This window comes from Zeus faber (assembly GCF_960531495.2).
Source record: "Zeus faber genome assembly, chromosome: 3".
In the NCBI taxonomy this organism is placed as follows: Eukaryota; Metazoa; Chordata; class Actinopteri; order Zeiformes; family Zeidae; genus Zeus; species Zeus faber.
This window is the reverse complement of record NC_137190.1, coordinates 5,363,241-5,383,112: the sequence shown is the minus strand read 5'-3', so window position 1 is coordinate 5,383,112 and position 19,872 is coordinate 5,363,241. Positions and strand designations below refer to the sequence as shown.

Sequence of the window (19,872 nt, the reverse complement as noted above, 5' to 3'; positions counted from 1 at the left end):
GTTTTGCGTGAATTACATTAAACGAAATGCAGTTACATACACCGATGCTTACCCTCTGCCCACTATACAGGACCTTCTGGATTCCCTTGCTGGCTTTGTTGTTTTCTCCACTATTGACCTCAACAGTGGTTACTGGCAGTGCCTGATGGATGAGAACAGCAGGGACAAAACAGCCTTCACCTGCCCCTTTGGTCTCTACCAATTCAAGGTCATGGCTTTTGGTTCCAAAAATGCACCCGCCACGTACAGGGCAACATCTGTTTTTTTTACCTGGATGACATAATCATCAGCTCGTAGTCCTGGGAGCAGCACTTTGGGTACCTCCAGGTGGTTTTCCAAAAACTCAATGAAGCAAGGCTGACCGTCGACATGAAAAAATGTGTGCCTTTAAGGCCGCAACCCCCTAGGTCACAAGCAACGCCCCTATGCGGAAGTAGGGGGACATTCAAATTGTTGTATGGCGCAAGCTGTCGAGAGACAGACACACCCAGAAGAAGTTAGCTGTCTGGAGAGGTCGCCATTCGTCTGACAATCCCAGGCAGCACGTTCAGTCCGATCAAGTTGTCCGTCATCCCTCCGTGACCATCCACCGGATTCCCCTCATCCATCGCCTGGGCAATCCATTCCCGAAGCCATCACCCCCCGGGACCGGTTGCCTCGTCTTCACTGGAGTGTAGGAGGTAACCCTGGGATCCCCGGAGTAAAGTACTTTTAAAAAAGACTCCCATGGGAAGTCAGACCGTGACATAAACAATTTGAAGTGAGCAAGAGACGCAGGGGGAGGGGGTTGCAAGGGACAATATACGTATGTTGTTTTGTCATATCACACTGTATATATAATAGACAGGGAGTTCATGGAATGTGGCTGTGTTGTGTGTTTCTCATGGAATGATACAAATTTAAGTTGTTTGATGGACAATATAATCAACGATAGAGCTCAAGGTTATTCACTTTAAAACATGTTAATCTAAGATATAGTAAACTGAAGGAGTTGCACATTTCTAAATCTCAGATTCTCTATTACTGTGAGGCCCACCTACTAATGACCATGACTATGGGGAAACACTATATTACAATTTTTTAAATTCGCTCTTACTATTACCCAGCTCTAGGCTTCATTTTTTGGACTAATCTTCACTGGCAGCCCTAAAAGAAAGTAAAGCAGATTTGGTCCTTTGTGTCCCCGTGAAAGCAGAAAACACACCTGCTTATTTGTAGGCCTACCACATTTCGCAAAGGCACTATGAGCACTTTTGGGTTATGGGCAACATCGGTGGCCACTGCGGACACAAGGGTTGTGTTTCCAGCTCTATTGCATTTTCATAGTGGTAGTTCTCAACGATAGCTGTTTGCAAGATGCAGAGCACAGCACAAAGATAAACATAATTAATATATACTGTATATGCTGTGCCCGATGCTACATGGAATCTGATCCCGTTACAAGCATCGGGATAGAATAAATTTGTAATTCTAGAGAAATAGTCACAGGGCCTCCCCCAGAAAAGTTGTTAGGCCCGGTGGCGAGTACGGGCGGGGGGTTATGCTGAGAGTGCCCCGTTAAATAAGGAATAAGGAAATTGAGTAAAATAAAATGCATCTAAAATAAAACACAATGTTTTTATTTTCTTTATTTAGAGGAATGGGACACGATGCTCTTCAATGTCTCCATTACGCATGGAGAGGGAGACAGGGGCCCTGATCGCTCCCTCAGATGACACAGAGGACCAAAAACGTACTTGCGTTTTTGATCAACGATGTCATATTAATTTTTTGGGGGCTTTAATGCATGATCCGAATTACAGATGAATAGACCCAGGGCTATAATTTTTATAATTCTTATTTTTGTAAGAATTTTGTATTTTTTTATTTATTATATATTTTATTAACTAACCACATTTGTCCTTCATTACTTTTCATACACTTTTCACATGTTAATAAATAACTGATAGTTTGTATGAACCGAACCTTATCTGTAGTTAAAATATTTACGACCCACCTCTTTTATCTGATTGGCTAAGCAGCCATCATGTGACATCCAGCACATCAACTGTTCGGCTCTCAACCAAAAGTCTAGCGTCGTGGAAAGTGGGGTCATACAGAGGATTTCAAGGTCTCACCCCATCATCATCATCATACATACCCATCGTAGAGACGGGTCCGGGAGCGAGCAAGAAAGAGAGAGAGAGAGAAAGAGAGAGAGAGAGAGAGAGAAAGAGAGAGAGAGAGAGAGAGAAAGAGAGAGAGAGAGAAAGAGAGAGAGAGAGAGAGAAAGAGAGAGAGAGAGAGAGAGAGAGAGAGAGAGAGAATCAATGAGCTACACGCTACAATGAAACAAGATTTTACCCGTTTTAAATATGTTCAATATGTGGCGGTCAGTGCTGACATTTAGATAAAAATCAACCTTGAAAATACATAAAACAAAAAAGAAATGTCGATGCTTAGGCCCGGCAGGGGGCCAACTTAAGCCATGTGGGCAGCCGGGCTTCCAATACACTGGAGGAAACCCCAGAGTCGACTGTATCCTAACGCCAATAGTCTCATTGGTTGGTCACATTCTAAACATGAATACTGATAGGTGAAATGTGGAATATACCTCATATTGTCCTTAAAGTGCTTATCTGTGAGATGACTTTATTTAAAAATCCCATATTTATCCCTTATCTATTTTGCTGGAACTTTATGTGCAGGCAAAAAAAATAACAGCCATTCAATGTATTTGCATTGTGCATTGTGCTCCTCTATATGCTGTTTCCATTGCTGGTGAGACGGCCGTGGTGAATTAGCTGAAGCAGTGTAGCTAGTTTTGGTCAGTAAACTGTTGATAACGGTGAATATTCAAAAAAAATAACAGAGAAAGACCTAGAACTTAATAGAAATTGAATTCTGGGATTTGTAGTGTAATCCACCTAACACAGACAATCTTATGGATTTGCACTTTAATATAATGATCTATCAATAACGAAAAGAAGCAGGCTTATTACCATTGCTTCCTACTTATTATACCATTACTTACATGTAGACATTTAAAATCAATGTGCTATTAAAGAATTAGAAGCCAGGGCTGCTGCACCCATTAAACCCACCATAAGTCACGAGTCAAGGTTAGCAGGAAAGCCAATTTCTTGAAAGAACATTTCTTGAAAGAGCACGGAGCTGAGTCATTCCCGGCTGGCAAACTAATCTAATCTAAGAGATCTAGCTATCTCTTTGAAGAAGCTATTTATCTTCATATTACAGTTCAATATTAGACGTAAAGCATTAATAAAATGTCACACACCTCTAATGGAAGAAGATCTCTGTATTGTCATTGTACACATAGGATACAACAAAATGTGTCCTCTGCATTTGACCCATCCTATACCTAGGAGCAGTGGGCAGCTGCAGTACAGCGCCCGGGGACCCACTCCAGCTCTTTCGCCAGTAACTTGGTCAGGGGCCCCAACAGGAATACAAACCTTTAACATTGATTTTTTTTTGATGGTGGAAGGAAACCGGAGCACCCGGAGGAAACAAACGCAAACACGGGGACAAGATGCAAACCCCACACAGAAAGGACCTGGGACAACCAAGGACCCAGGACCTTCTTGCTGGCAACCGTCCTGACCACTGAGCCACCACGCTGCCCTCTAGCTGGTTCCATTTTTTTTTTTTTTTCTTAACCGCTGACGCGACTGTTCATATTGAAATGCTGCGTGAGGCTTGCATCAATGAAGCGTCTTTGTGATGACGTTATCGCGCAATTTCACATTGTGCACACTATTGTCTGCTTGAAAATTGCAGTGATGCAGTGATTAAGATAGATGAGATAAGATAAGATAAGATGTCCTACTCTCCGCAGCAGAGACATTTAATGAATCAATCAAGAGAGAGAATGAATCCATACAAATTCACACACACCAATATGATTACCATGTCTGAGGTCTGATACAGAGAAGAAAACCTGCTAAATGTGTCACTGGTGGCCATATAGGGTCATATAAGTGAGCAAAGACCAAACACAACCAAACCCAATAAATAGGCTGCTGACAACTGTGATTTCCAGGCGACAAGACAGTTTGTTCATGGGTGAAAAGCTTCCCGACAAAGTATGCAGGTGGTAAAATTCAAGCCTGATTATCTATTCAGAATAACATACAGGGTTGAGGGATGTGCGACATCCCTGGCCCCCAATGGTGGAACGAGTATGAGTCAGAGATGCTGAAATGTTCCCCATCTTCCATTACAGATTAAAGACCTATCTCTTCAGACTATACCTGGACCCTACTGCACTGGCCTGTCTACCTCATAAGCAGCTTTTTTTTTTTTTTTTACCCTTTACTGTCAAAAACGCGTTCATTACAAAAAATAAAACTGTGACTGTGTGTGGCGGACCAAGGGGCGTGGTCAAGCCATGGCTGCAGACGACAGCATGGCTCCCTTTCCCGCGGCCGCCAAGCTGCCTCGACTCGGGGCAAGGAGCCTTCTTAGGGTTTGTCTGTCTTGCAGAGGGAATCGGTGCACGGGCTCGTCAGCCGACCAGGAGAAAAAAGGGGAACGTCATTCCTCCTGCGCCCAAATCATTATTCTTTATTATTTATGCTTGTGGACGGGGAGCCTTTTTGTTCATCTTTATAATGTAAACTCTTGAAATTTTGGCAAACCACGGCCAGAAAGACTCCCTCCCTAAAACCCTTCATGTTGGCAGAGACTCCCATAAGTGGAGGGGCAGGGCTCCGAGTGAAAGGCCCCCCAGAGCCGATCCGCTAGCTGCGGAATCGCCTCGCGGACCTGGAGGAGGAGCGCTTCCATTGCTGCCAGCTGGAGCGCGTCCTCGCCAGCGTGAGCACGCCATGACTGACTGCTGGCCCGCTGCCGCCATCCAGGAGCTGGCCAGAGGACCAGACCCACGTAGGATTCGCTGGGTCCCCAGCCAACACCAATGCCATGGAGGACTATGTCCGGGGGGCCGCTGCGTCTGACCCCAGGACCCGGGCAGGATTCCCTGGGTCCCCAGCCTATCTGAATGCCCCGGAGGAGAATGTCTGGGGGCCTACTGCGTCCGACCCCAGGACCCACACAGGTTTGGCTGGGCCAGCCAAACCTTCCCTGTGGACAATTTTCCACTGTAGCAGTCGCGGGAGGGCAACCTACGCGGGGCCTTTGAAGGGGTAGTTAAATTGGATGGGGAATTGATGCGCCCGGACGCTGCGCTCACTCACTCGTATTTTTCGGTGATTAGGGACAGGTTATATCAAGGTAGCTGTGATACTCACACAAAGGAGATGAGATATCCCAGTTGTTGGTGCCGAAGAGCCGCCGGAAAATGTTCTTTCAAGCGACTCACCATAAACCGATGGCCTGTCACCTCATTCACGATAAAACACGATCGGGGATAATGGCCCACTTCTATTGGCCGGGCATCGGGCAGATGTGCGTAAATGGTGCGTTGCATATCCTGAGTGCCAGTTAGTCACAGCGGTGCCATTGCACAGTATTACGGGAAAAATTGTGGCGCAGGCGCTGTTTCAGGTCATCTCACGAGTCGGGATTCTGAAGAAAATCCTGACCAACGAGGGCACTACCTGTATGTCATGTACACTTTGGGAACTATACAAGTTACTGGGTGTCCTCTCAATTCGGACCAGCGTTCACAATCTCCAGCTCAGCGGTCTGATGGAGCACTTTAATAAAATGCTGAAAAACATGATTCGAAAGGTTGTTCACGACGATAGCCGTAATTGGAACAAGTGGTTGGACCCCCTTTTGTTTGCAGAGTGGGAGGTTCCTGAGGCCTCCACAGAAATATCTCCCTGTGAATTCTACTTTGGTAGGATACCCCGGGAGGTGCGAGACCTTATTAAAGAAAACTGGGAGGAAGGTCCTAGCACCAGTAAGAACGAGATACAGTATGTTATGGACCTGAGAGCAAAGTTACACACACTGATTCGGACATTCTGACAGGAGAATTTGCTCCAGGCTCAGGAATGTCAGCGCCTCTTATACGAGGGGGCTCGGCTCAGACAATTCGCACCGAGAGACAAGGTGTGTTAGTGTTGCTCCCTACGTCCAGCTCTAAATTGCTTGTGAAGTGGCAAGGGCCCTTTGTGGTAACACAGCACGTTGGAAGGGTCAATTATGGGGTTGAATAGGCTGACAGGCAGGGGTGACACAGATTTATCACCTGAACCTCTTGAAAAGAATGGAGGGAGGGGGCTGTGGCTCTGGTCACGGCGGTTATCGAGCGGGATGAGTTGGGGGTTCAAAAAGCAGCTGATCATACCGCGGCCCTGTTAAGTGACCATCTCTCTCCAGGGACAGAGGGAGGTACGGTATCTGGGCCACCAGTTGGGTGAAGGCCTGGCCGAGAACACGCCGAGACCCATGACCAAAAAGGAGGTTCTTGGGGCTGGCCGGCTACTGTGGGAGGTTTGTACCCCGACTTTTCGGAGCTAAACAACCCGTTGTCCGACTGAACTCGAAAGGGTGCTCCAGATCCGTTCTAGTGGTCAGAGAAGTGCCTGCAGGTTTTTGTGATGGTAAAGTCAGTGCTGTTAAACCCTAACGTCCCCCTCTGCAGACCGACGCGTCGGACAGAGGGCTGGGCGCTCTCGTCCCAGGAGGTGGAGTAGGGAGCTTTCTTAATGTTTGTCTGTCTTGCAGAGGGGTTCGGCACTCAAGCTCGTTGGCCGACCAGGAGACAGGGGGGAACGTCATTCCTTCTGCGCCCAAAATCATTATTCTTCATTATTTATACTTGTGGCAAGCGAGGCATTTTGTCGATCTTTATAATAAAAAAACTCTTGCCATGTTGGCAAACCACGGCCAGAAGACTCCCTCCATATACTCCTACCTGTGGGCAGAGACTCCCACACTGTGACATACAGTTTGTTTGATACCGTGACAAATTTACTTACTATAAGTAACTTTGGACAAAAGAGTCTGCTAAATGACATAATGTAATGTAATGTAATATATGTTTATAGTTCCAATATAGTCATTTGGGACTAGATGTCATCTGGGATGTGATGTGTGTGATGTGTGTGTTAAATGTTGTCTTTTAGGAGCATTATGCCTTTTCTTACGTGTGCGCGTGCGCGCGTGAGTGCGTGCGTGCGTGCGAAGCTTTAAGCTGACAGGCATGCATGTAGAACACGATTTAGATCGAGTCTGGTTCCGATTATAAATACTTTATTTTGCAAAAACTAAATCTATTTTCACTTCTCTTCTGTGTTGTTAAAAAGGACAACACATGTGAACTGCGTGTTTCCCAAAACGCCAATGCCACGTGGAGTTACTGTCCTGACATACATACATCTGTCACAATTGATTTCGGATACCAGATTTGAAAAAAAAATTATGCTTATCAGTGTAATAAAGTCAGTTGCCGGCATGCTCCTCACACATAATAACGCATTTAAACAGCCATCTGCGCTCATGTACATTTCAGTATATTATTCTCCACTAAATAGCCTCAAACGGGCGCATTGTGCAGACAGCGCTCTCAGTTTTAATGCATACAACTTGTTTGTCTTACCGTGCAGTGGATAGGGCTGCAGGTCCAGGATGAGGAGCTGGAGGTGCAGGTCCAGGATGAGGAGCTGGAGGTGCAGGTCCAGGAGAGAGGAGCGCTCAGACACACTGAGGCTGGAGACGCACTGAGGCTGGAGACGCACTGAGGCTGGAGACGCACTGAGGATGGAGACGCACTGAGGATGGAGACGCACTGAGGATGGAGACACTGGGTCTGGGTGTTATTATCCTGGAACGCAGCAGTGGGCTCACTAACACCCCTAGTGGAAGGATCTGCAACAACACCTGAGAAAATAAGTATTTCACGATCAACATTCAACAATATCTTTTCTGTTTTACCGAGAATCAGTATTGAATCAACAGAACCTTATAGACTGTGTATCAATTTATATGAGGAATAATGTGCGTGGAAACCGCAATTAGAATAAAATAATATCTTCCTGGGGCATGGGGTGTGTGTATCTGGTTGATAAGCGTTATCTGCCATAATCATCTGTGGTCTCTCTGTTCTTTGTCACCACTATTTATTTGATTAATTTGGTTTGATCTTTTTTTTTGGATGTCTTTTTTATTTTGTGTATGCATGAATGTATATATGCTTTTATTTTAAGTTTTATTGTCTCCTCCGTGCTGCATAAAACAATATGTATATATTGTATGTAACATATATGTATATATGTATGTATAATGTCGAAAGAAACATAAGTAAAGTTTTGCTTTGCTGGCATTGATTGATAGAATTTGCTTTGATTTGATTGAAAGCAATCTAATAACTATAATCTTGGGGAATTCTACATTATTATCCTATTGAAAAAAAATCTGGCTTAGGGGAATCGCATGTGGTAACTCAATGTATATAGTGAATATACACTATATATACATATACGACTGTATATGGTAATGTAAATAATGATGGCAGCCAAGTGAAACTCAGACTCATTAAATTTCAGACTTCATATGGTGAGCGATTTCATTGTTGTGGTCAATCATTTAGACCATAGAATTGAGTGTCAAGTTATAATGATTTCTTTATTTCTTTATGATGCAATAGCACTGAAGGAGGATAAACGATAACACTGAATTATCACCCAGCCACCGAACACATGCATATATAATATATTCCAATTATATACACATTGCATAGTTTTCATCCTTTAGCAAGATGAAAAAGATCCAATAGGAAGAAGCAGCATGATAAAGTACAACGGACAATACCTCTAAATCCCCCTCTATACAGTTTAATCTGAATGAAAAGATTTAGAAAGATTAAGGTTTCATTTGTTTTCTATAAATGTTTTTTTCTTTACAGTTAACTAGGGGATCAGGCATTCTGACCTCATCCTGAATCCTCTTGCATTGCTGCTTTGAGCTCTGGAAAAAAACAACGACTATGGAAATAAAAAGACCAGGATTCCTGACAAGACACTTTTGTCTCATAAATATAGATAATCTTATTATTATTTTTTTATATCTGCGCGGGTCTAAAGGGTCCACTGCAAGGTTAGAATCTAAATCACGATGACATTGTTTCATGACAAGCCCTTTCGCTGACACTGCGTCACTTCTGCATGCCTGTGAGCCTGACGTCACATTCATTATATTTATTAGACATTTTAAAAGTAATAGCTTCTTCCATACACTAAACCATTCATGCCTACAGTATACACTAAAACCCCACAAAACGCACAGGAGAGGGTGCACACAAGACCACTACCTGCAGCTTCGACCACTGTTCCACCGTGCTGCTCATGTTGAATCATCATTATAGCCGGTGTGTACCCTCACAGCACTGTGTGATTACTCTGTACCAAATCAATAGAATAGAGGAAGAGAAGCATAACGGCATAATACAACTTAAAACTACTTTAAAATGTTCAAAACCCCCATTAGATCATCCCCTTCACACTCTGTATGAAAGATGTATGATCCTGATTGACACCAGCAGGGATGAAATCCATGCACAAAACAAAACCTCCACTTCTTTCTTTCTCTCTCATTTTCAAGTCTTTATTGTCCCACAAGGGAAATTTAATTTGCAGCCAGAGTTTAAAACATAATAACAAAGCACAGCATTCATCACACAGAATCAACAATCAAACATAATCAACAAGACCATGACACGGAGTCAATAAAACCCCAACAATGAGCCTGTTTTCTTTCTTATAGGTCGTACTTCAAACCAGCTAAGACACATTGATGTGTTCTCTATTATCAGTAATATCGTCAGGGGACCCAGCTCTGAGATGCAGAGATTTAATTCACATCAGCCACAGTGTGGTTTGAACAGAACACGACCAAGGTATTTTGGAGTTTAGATCAATCCTTTGTGGCTCTCCCCGTTGGCATATACAGTATATGGTAAGTGTAGGGCGGGGTGGAGAATTCCTATAGAAATCACCTACGACCCAGAGATTGTGTTGAAGATGTTTGTCTTGTGATTGATCTATGTGAATTCAAGTCGTAAGTCAATGTCACATAGCTGTCATATATACCGATGAGATAATTACCCGCAGATAATATGTCCAAGTTTAATAGTAGATATTGTTCTGAAGGATCGTAAATATCAAGATACAAATATGAAGATAGAAATACATGCACGTTCAACACAATGTCTGGTTCAGAAGTTTGAAAAAAAGTCACTGTGTGAAGACCTCAGTGGTTTTATCTGGTAGAAAAACCTGTAATCATCCCTAGTCAGTCCTTTCTCAGCCCCATCCCCGCACGCACACGCACACACACACACACACACACACACACACACACACACACACAGGTTCATAAGTCATGCTGTAATTCTTGCCTCTTGGCTCGCTGCTTAAGATGAAGGATTCCACCCAAATAGTAAATAAGATCAGGAGACTGTGAGAATATTATCCAGCCTGCTTCAAAGTCAGAACCAATCATTCCCGCTTCTTTCTTCTCGCACAGTTTTGGTTTCATAGCGCCGTGGAGGGTAGCGATATGGAGAATAAATAGAGAGTTTGAGAGAAGTCTAAAAAAGAGAAGATGTATTACTGGCCTATTGGCGGCATCCATTACACGTGGCTTTGAACACTAAATCCTATGGACTGGAATGTGTGTCAAGACACCGCAGTAGATGTAGATAATAGTTTAAGGTAATCAATAGTTCCGTCCTTGTTTACGCTTGTCAAAAGATCCACCTCCATCTTCAGGCTCCAACCAAACAGGAGGTTGGGCCTCTGAGCAAGGCACACCAGGACTGCTGTGACGTGCGCTCTCACAGGCGGTGAAAACAAAGTTTTCAGATGAAAGGTTGGTTTATGTTTTCCATCCTGAAAATCTACACTTCCATCAATCATTTGGGAAGAATTCATTTCAACAAAAAAGGTTTGAGTCCTAATGACCCAAGTGGGTGCAGGTTTGAGACCTTCCATGTTTAAGTGTGTGGCCACAATTTAAGCTTTTATCTGTGTGATTTTATGAGGACTATTTGTCTGTTTTTAGCTTTTTATCTCTATGCTCCTATTCGTCTTTGCTGTAACATAATGTATTGAATGCCTTATGTAAAGCACTTCAAATTACCCGTACGTTTGAAATGTGCTTTTTGTTGTCTTGTTATGACATGACAGACCGGTTTACATAAAAATCTTCCTGATCGTGTTTGTCTGAAGGAATAATTGAAAAGTTAGTGTTCAGGGTTAAAGTTAAGAATTTCACACAATATTTCAGAGTTTCAGAGGTTTTTTTCAACGTTTCTCATCGGAATCTCCATCATTCGTGGAGCTGGGTCCGTATCACTCAGAACATATAGCTTTTACCAAACGTACAGGAAAAACAGGCCTGCGCTGCCTACATGGATCAATAAGAGCGATCAATAAAATCCCTGATTTGGCATAAATTACCCCAAACCACGAGGGCGACTAGGACATTGATTGATATTGATTTGACTAATGTGGTTTCTGTAATGCAAGTGGCGATAGAGCCACAGTGTCCCTGCATTATACAGGCCTGTGATTGATTACGATTAATAAAATACCAGAGCTGATCAACACATACAGTACACACCTACAGTGTGGCAGTGGTATAAGAAGTACTCATTCCTTTTACTTAAGTACACGCACAAATACCCTGACACAAATCTGCATAAGTAAAATCAAAAGCACTACAATGATATTTGAATTATGTATAAAAGTTGTTGCTCTTAAATGCATATTTTTATAAAAGTAAAAGTACTCGTTACTTCCAGTGTCCTGAGGAAACAGAGACTAAAATACCTCATGAAGCACTACTGTACATTTTGTTTCCTGGAGATGATGCTCATGCAGACCCTGATTATAATTTACAATAAAATAGTAGCGGTAAAGTCACAGTAATTCACAAGGATAAGGACCTGATGGATCACCGATGTGCAGCTTGACCGTGTTAGAAATGTAGAGTAAAAGTATAGATCTTTCAGAGACATGTACAGATGTAGAGATATTCACACACTTTAGTATTAGTACTTGAAGAGTGTACACGAGTAGTTTCCACCGGCGCCTGTTGGCTGCGATACAGAAGATAATCTCGTGCTGTCCCTTTAAATTTGGAGAAACGTAAAAAAAAAAAAAAAAAAAAATTTAAAAAGGAAAAAAAAAAAAAAAAGGAAAAAAAAAAAACACACAAGAAGTTTCTCCTCTGTGCGCACGCGCAGTGAGCAGAGCGCGAGCAGTAAGTGCGTCACTTTGTTTATCGCTGGAGCGTTTTGGAGGAATGGTGAGTGACGTCAATTATCTACACTTTTAAGAAGAAACACGCCAGCAACACATGCGGCGTTAATCTTTCCACGCGGTTACCACGGTGAGTGGAAGGGGGGGTACGCTCGAAGAGAAACTCGGGGGTTTGGAGCTGGTTTGACCCCAAACAAACCACAGCGGACACGATTAGAATTGATTCCACGGAGCAAATGCACAAAACTCACCAGGCGCGGATGTGCGTTTTTCTGCTTTATGATTTTTATTTTATTGTTTTCCTCCGTTCTACTAAGTGCGAGCCGATAAAAGCAGTTGTATGGAAAAAAAAAAACCACCCCACACACAGACAGACATTCCACAGACATTGTAAAATAATGTATTGTTTGGCACAAACAATAATAAATCATTTAGCGAAGTAACGAGTCGGCCCGAAGCGAAGGCGAACCCAGAACAATGAGCAACTGCCCAACGGATTTCCACCTTCCATAGGGGACCGGCCCTCATTATTCAAGTCACAGCGAAACGTTCCAAGTATGTTGTCAGTCAGCCAACACCCACGTCATTACAGGTGTGTTACAGGTGTGTTGGTTCGAGGAGTTTTAGTTTCAAACGGTCGCCATTAATGAAGATAAACATACACCTGTATTTATTTTGGCCTCCCCTGAGCATTTTTTTTGCTCTACTTCTGTTATCTCTGTAATATTGTTTTTTTTTTTTGCATTATAAACTGTTCACCCTGTATTTTTGTAACGTGCAATGAATTAACTAAACTCATCTAAAAGTACACAAGTGTGCACCAGAAAACAACGCTCAGACCAGATGTCCCTCCGTGTTCTTTCTGCCCTAAAGGGGCGATGAATGAGGACGCGTTCGAGGTCCCAGAGAGGACAGAGTACCGCTACCTGGTGCAGGAAGAGGACGAGGAGGACGTCCAGTATGTCCGGCACAGGCACTACGTCAGCCCCTTCCTGGTGCTGTCCAGACGCTGTATCTTTCTCATCTCCTTGGGCGTGGTGGGCCTTCTCGGCCTGGCCGCGTACCTGGGCTACGTGGCCCAGACGCTGCCTCCCGGGTTAGCCCGGGTGGCCACCGACAGCGGAGAGTACCAAGGGAGACATGTGAGTTTACGGTCTCATTATGGAGGGGAGTCACTGCTCCGGGAGAAATGAAAACTTCTTGCCTCATCCCACTGGCTCGATAAGACCTAGAAGATTTATTTAAATCCTAGTTGAGTGATTGCAGTAGTGGAAAGAAGTGCTCAGAACTTTTACCTCAGTAATAGTATGAATACCCTTACCCAGAATTACTCAATTAATACTCAATTAAAAGTACGACATTGACACAAATATAGTAGAATAAAAATGATAGATATTTGCTTTCAAATGTAGTGGAATAAGTCAAAACTGGGTTGAAAATGTGCTGATGTAACAAAATATTTCATTACTGTACAAAGTTACTTTTCATCACTGTGTGATTGTGCTTGTCACTCTTCTTTGAACAGAAAAACGGAGCGTACTCCTTCAAGGGCATGCGTTATGCCGCTCCTCCGGTGGGTGACCTCCGCTGGGCGCCCCCGGCCAAGGCGCCGTACGGGAACGGGGTGGGGGACGCCGGGCGTTTCCGCAGCATGTGCCCCCAGCTCCGCCCGCTGGCAGAGACCGGGAAGGCGATGGGTCGGGAGGACTGTCTGTTTGTCAACGTGTGGACGCCCACCCTGAGCACCGACACCAGGCTCCCGGTCATGGTCTGGATCCACGGAGGCTTCTTGCACATGCTCAGTGGAGGCGAGGAGGGCTACGCCCCCACAGAGCAGCTGGCTGCGGACACAGGGATGGTCTACGTCAGCTTCAACTACAGGCTCAACGCCTTCGGCTTCATGGCGCTGGAGATATTGAGAGAAAACTCCAGGACCAACTCCTCAGGTCAGTCCGTAGTGTTCGATACTCGGGGGCTGGTTAGCATGGTGTCGGCACGTTAAGAAGGGTTTCCTTTCGTCTTTGCGAGGGTCACTTTATTTTCTCCAAAGTTTGCCATCTTCTGATCGATTGGGGTTTTTTTCTTGGTCATTTGAGGTGGTGGTGAGGTTTTGTCCAGTCTTTGCATTCTTGCCAGGAAAGGAGGATTACATGCATAATGCAAAAACATTTAATAGCTGTCACCATACCAGCTTAGAAAATATTTTTTAAATGAAATTTAAAAAATTTATTATTGCTTTAAAAATTCCGTATGTAGACATTGAGGATGTTGCCAGATGTGTTTCTCATCCCCCAGAAAAAGGGTATACGGGTAGATAATATAATAGTATAGTGAACATTATAATAAAATTCATAGTTTATTTTTGATACGAATATAATCTAATGTATCTAAAACCAACATTGAAAGGGCCTTAAAGAGCAGCCTTTAGGTTGGCATACCCAGTGAATTAATGTTTGGGGAAACTAAACTGTAAAAAGACTGTTCTTTGCATATTTATTTCTGTTAGTTTACTTCTTAAAACCTAAAATGTTTTCCGATAACTGCAGATAGTATCATTAAGGGGCGGCACCGTTCAATCTGAATGTAAGTTATTCCTTAAGTTGTTTCTGGAAAACAAGCCCTATTGTGTTGAAGTTACTATGAGTAATCTGTTCTTTTGCTTGAAATATTTACGCTGTTTAGATTGCAGTCCCACTACTGCTGAATGTTTAAAGGTGTGTACACCTTCCCATTAAGATATGAATGGTTATGTCATTTGGATACAGAAGGTAATACACTGTACCTGCTGCCGATGAAAAAGGTTATACGGTCAAGTTTCTCTCTGGTGTGTTAACATTCACATTGCAGTAACCCTGTATGTACTGAGACACATTTTGTGTGGCATCAAGCCTGAAAACTCAGTGTTACATATTCCATATCATGCTGTAACCTACTTATAAAATGACCCAGAAAATTGGAGCTATGCAAGCGTCATAAATGACAGCTTCAGTCTACCTCCCTCTAAATGTACTGCATTTATGTTTTAAGGGAACCTATTATGCTTTTCCTTATTTACTGTCGTGTGTGTGTGTGTGTGTGTGTGTATATATATATATATATATATATATATATGGCCAAAGTGTCAAATAATGAGGTCAGATTTTGGTGGACTGATGAGGTGAAATCAGTGAGTAAATAGAACAAAACCCGGAAGCCATGCTCAAACTTCATTGTCTCACAGAACCCGGAACTTGTGCTCAAACCCCATTGACTCGTAGAACTAGGAGTGTGTCAGGATGGTGTGTCTACACACTGATTCAGCCTGTTTTCAGACAGGGTGGATTGGACGCATGTTATAATGGCTCTAATGCATAATCTGAGTGGTATTTTCAGCAAGAAAACATCAAAAACATGTTTTGGGGACCTTAAAAGACCTAACTTGATTGTTGATTGACTTAACTTGTGTAAAAAGGAGCATAATAGGTCTACTTTAAATATTTCTAATTCCATGTAATATTTCCATTGGAGCACAGCTGAATTTAGTGCAAGTGTTCCAAACCGTTATGATCAAGTAGATACATATTTTTTGATGCTGATTTATTTTCAAGACATGCATCCTCCATTGAACACCAGTATGGCCGGTATTCTTAACAAGATTAACACAAAGACAGCAATGGGACATAATAGGAAGAAAACGGTTGTGATTAACACAGGCGTGATTTACCAGACATAAAAATATTTTAGACAAAGTATTTTATGAAAACCTTTTTGCTCTGACAGATTTGGGTGGGTGGGCAGCACCGCCGCTACCGTTAGTCCCTTTTATTATTAAAATGGGGAACAGAGAATAAAGCCATATCCTGTCAGATTTTATATTTTGTTGCTAATCAGTGTTTCCTTCATCAGGGAACTACGGCTTCATGGACCAGATAGCAGCTCTTCAGTGGGTTCAGAGGAACATCCATGCATTTGGAGGAGACTCAGGGAAGGTCACGATATTTGGACAGAGCTCAGGTACTGATGTATATTAAACTTAACTTATACATATAACTTCTATACTAAAGTCTTGCTCTTAGTCAAGTCTTTGAAAATGATTGACCTTTATATTTGAATGTTGATTCAGAAGGTGTGTTGTAATGAAGAAAAATTAAAAGGCAATTCAATTATTGCATTGAATCAAAATTTTCTTGCAGATCATGTCTTGTTTACAATTGATTTGTAGTTGACTCAATGCTTGTCAGAACTAAACAGAACTAAAAACAAAAGTTCTACAGAATAGCTTTTCATTTCTTGCAGCGCTTTTAGTGGAAGGTTTTGTGGTCCAGTTAATTCATTCTCCATATTTATTGTCATGCAAACCTTGCTAGGTGGGACATCGGTGTGGACCCTGATGATGTCTCCTTTGGCAAGGGGTCTGTTCCACGCGGCGGTGGACATGAGCGGATCTTACATCTACAATGCGTCGCTGGAGAAGGCAGAGGCCGACAACCTGGTTTTCTTGGAGAAGACAGGCTGCAAGGACCAGGCCTGCCTCAGAAAACTGTCCACCAAGGAGATCCTACAGGTAGGGAGAATCTATCTCAAAACATTGCGATAAGGGCTATCATTTGTATTGGCAATGAGCCAGAAAATACGGTAGAAACAGTACAAAGAGAATGCTAAAAGGCAGGTACACTGGGAATCAGCAAGATATGAAATCTGACAGTGGAGCTGGCTTCCTGAATTCCAAATGGTTCATGGTGCTTTTAAGAAAGTACAGTATTTGCATTACATGGATTATACATTTGCCTCTTCACTTGCCAAGGCCATCCCGTGGAAGCAGTACCCATCTTGGGCGGCAGATGACTGCACTGATCTGCCCATTAAAGGGCATTTCAACGGCCCGGTTGCAGTGGTTGACGGCTATGTCCTCCATGCTCCACCTTTTGAGTTGTGGGAGAAAGGTGGAGAATATAATGACGTCCCACTGGTCGTGGGGACGACAGCACAAGAGACAGACTTCAGGTGAGTGCTCTGTACAGTCCAGAGCTAACAGAGGAGTAGCTGATCCTTCAACTGTAACAGTGTTCTGTGCCCCCCCCGTAGCCCTCCGTACGAGAACATCTCCCAGTGGACTTGGGGCGATTACCAGTGGTTCGTCACGGGTAAGAGTCACAGCGTCAGCACCGGGAGGTTGTACTTTCAGAGTGAACTGTGGAGGAAAAGCATCTTGAGGCCGGTTGGCTCGACTAACCCCTTTTTGTTGGATACTATGACTGGAACTATATATTTATACATGCACGTAGCATGGGAAGCATCATTGAAATGGATGATGATGATACAAACATACACATACAAACATTCTACATCTTTTACATATATTAAATTTGACTCCAAAGTCTGTATTATTTTATTTTAACCTTGTCTCCCTGTTATGACTGTTATGAGGAGTGCTTCACTCCTAAAGGAAATACATGAGTTAATTTGGATACTTATTGTGTTAATACACATTTATTTTATTTCTCTTATCCCTCAGAAAAACTTGGTGCGTTCGGTGCGGACCTCGCCAAGGAGGCTTTGCAGTTGTATCCCAGCTTGTCCCTGTGTCCCACCACCGACCGATGTCCAGAGAGAGTGTTCACCACCATGGTGTCCGACCTGAGGACCACCTGCCCCAACAACGACCTGGCCTGGAGGGCAGCAGGTGAGCTTGCACGGTTAACAGAAGGTGCACGCTTATCCATAATGGTGATTTTTGTGAGGTAACATTTCAAAGCGAAACATTAAAAATATTCCTTCAATTTGTTTTTCTCTCCTCCAGCGGCCCTGCACAGTCCCGTGTATCGCTACGTGGTGACACACACACCGTCCAGTGCCGTCAACTCCTCTCGTGGAGATTTTATTTCCTTCCCGAGCCGCTTCTCCTTCCACTGCTTGGATTCTTATGCGTTCTTTGGGGGGCTGGAGTCTGTGCTGACGAAGCCCCTCTCTGCAGCAGACAAGCAGTTCCAGAATGTTCTCACAACCCACCTCGTCAACTTTGCCAAAGAGGGTGTGTGTGTGTGTGTGTATGTATGTGTGTATGTATGTGTGTGTATATATATATATATATATATATATATATATATATATATATATATATATATATATATATATATATATATATATATATATATATATATATATATATATATATATATATATATATATATATATATATATCTCTCTCTCCCTAAATTAGATCTCTTAATCACAGTAAGGGCTTCTCAAACCCCATAGAAACCAGGTTCTAAATGTCACTCACAATCATGTTGTTTCCCCTCTCCAGGTAAGATGGCAGATGAGTGGCCGGAGTACCCAGCAGGCACCGCTCTCCTGTCCCACAGTCTTACCGTCGTCCAGAACTACTCTGCTGTCCGTTGCCAGCTGTGGCAGCAGAACGGCTTCTATTCTTATGCCTGGATCAACTGACGGCGGTGTCTTTGATAACTTTTCACCCCCCAGGTTTGATCCGAACACTGAGCAGGCGGGCCATGGTGTAAACCACTAGTATTTATTCAATGCTTTTTATTCAACTGCTTCTTTCACATGCCATCAGTGTATGGAGAGAAACATAGTTTAAAGGGAACTTGTCGCATGAAAACACTGAAATGTGAAGAATGACAGTGTTTTTTTAATGAGGACGAATGTGGGGAACACTGAGGAGTATTTGTAAGTTTGCAAGAAAGCCTTTTCTTTTTCTTTGGAATAGTTATTGGATATTTGAAGAAAATGGAAGTGACCAAGTCTGACCCTTTATTGTATGATGAAGCCATATAGACTTTAAGATTATGTTAGTTACTGTGACAGTATAACAACATAGAAGTGCATTACAACTGAGCGGCTCCACTGTGTTGAGCAGTCTGTCCATAAGAACCTGAAGAGGTTTAAAAAATTGTTTTATCAGTTTTGATAGTAAGGTAGGCCACATGGAATCCTTACTTCTTGTTGGGAAAGTAAAAAGGGAACAGTTACTTATGAGAGGGTTGTGTTTTTAAATGTATTATTGGTAACGTTGGAGATTTAAAAGAAAAATTCTTGCTATTGAAGGTTCCTCCTCTCAAGTACTTTTCACCATTTGCACTAGCTATAAACTATCACGCTGAATTATTGCACAAAATTAACTAATGTTTTTTTCTTTCATTTTCAAACATTTTCTTGCAAAAAAAGGGTTAGACAATTATGCTAACTATGCCAATTGTAAACCTACCTTTTTAAATTTCTTGCCAGAGTTTAGACCTTTCTACTCAAACATACAAATATGCCTCACTCACTTTCTTATTGAAATCCTGTGTGTGTGTGTGTGTGTGTGTGTGCGCGCGCTTTAATTAAAAGATGCAAATGAAAACATTGACTTCTAACAAGCATCACTAATCAAAGACCTTTCTACTGAATGACATCTCTTGGTAATTTTATCAATTGCTTTTTACTCATTTAATTGCTCCAGATTGAATTTGTGGTGCCAATTACATGTATGGTGTGAGCTTTGAAATCCATTATGAAATTGCGGTTTTGTAAGTTAATGTGCTTCACCAACAAATTAAAATTCACATGAATGCAACTCTCGAGATGTTTTATTGTGAAGTGAATTCTATTGCACAAGTAGGATTTGATCATTTGAACCTTACTAGTTCTAGGTGCAGTGTCGGTCAAATCACTAAGCCATAACTTGAGCGTCGGAAATTATTTTTCCCCCAAT

The 19,872-nt window shown here is 42.6% G+C and overlaps 1 protein-coding gene across 2 annotated transcripts; it reads left to right on the top strand.

Moving 5' to 3' along the window:
- The first annotated feature begins 12,165 nt into the window (after positions 1–12,165).
- On the top strand, positions 12,166–19,734 carry LOC307227775 (para-nitrobenzyl esterase). 2 transcript variants are annotated; one of them, XM_079997211.1, is made up of 10 exons: positions 12,166–12,222; positions 13,050–13,318; positions 13,702–14,122; positions 16,062–16,169; positions 16,523–16,719; positions 16,960–17,159; positions 17,241–17,299; positions 17,671–17,838; positions 17,956–18,186; positions 18,463–19,734. In XM_079997211.1, the coding sequence occupies exons 2-10, from the start codon at positions 13,055–13,057 to the stop codon at positions 18,603–18,605; spliced, it is 1,791 nt and encodes a 596-aa protein (XP_079853337.1). In that variant the 5' UTR covers positions 12,166–12,222; positions 13,050–13,054; the 3' UTR covers positions 18,606–19,734. The 2 variants fall into 2 exon arrangements, with proteins under 2 accessions (XP_079853337.1, XP_079853336.1); XM_079997210.1 differs by having other exon boundaries at positions 12,174–12,306.
- The last annotated feature ends 138 nt before the right edge of the window (positions 19,735–19,872 follow it).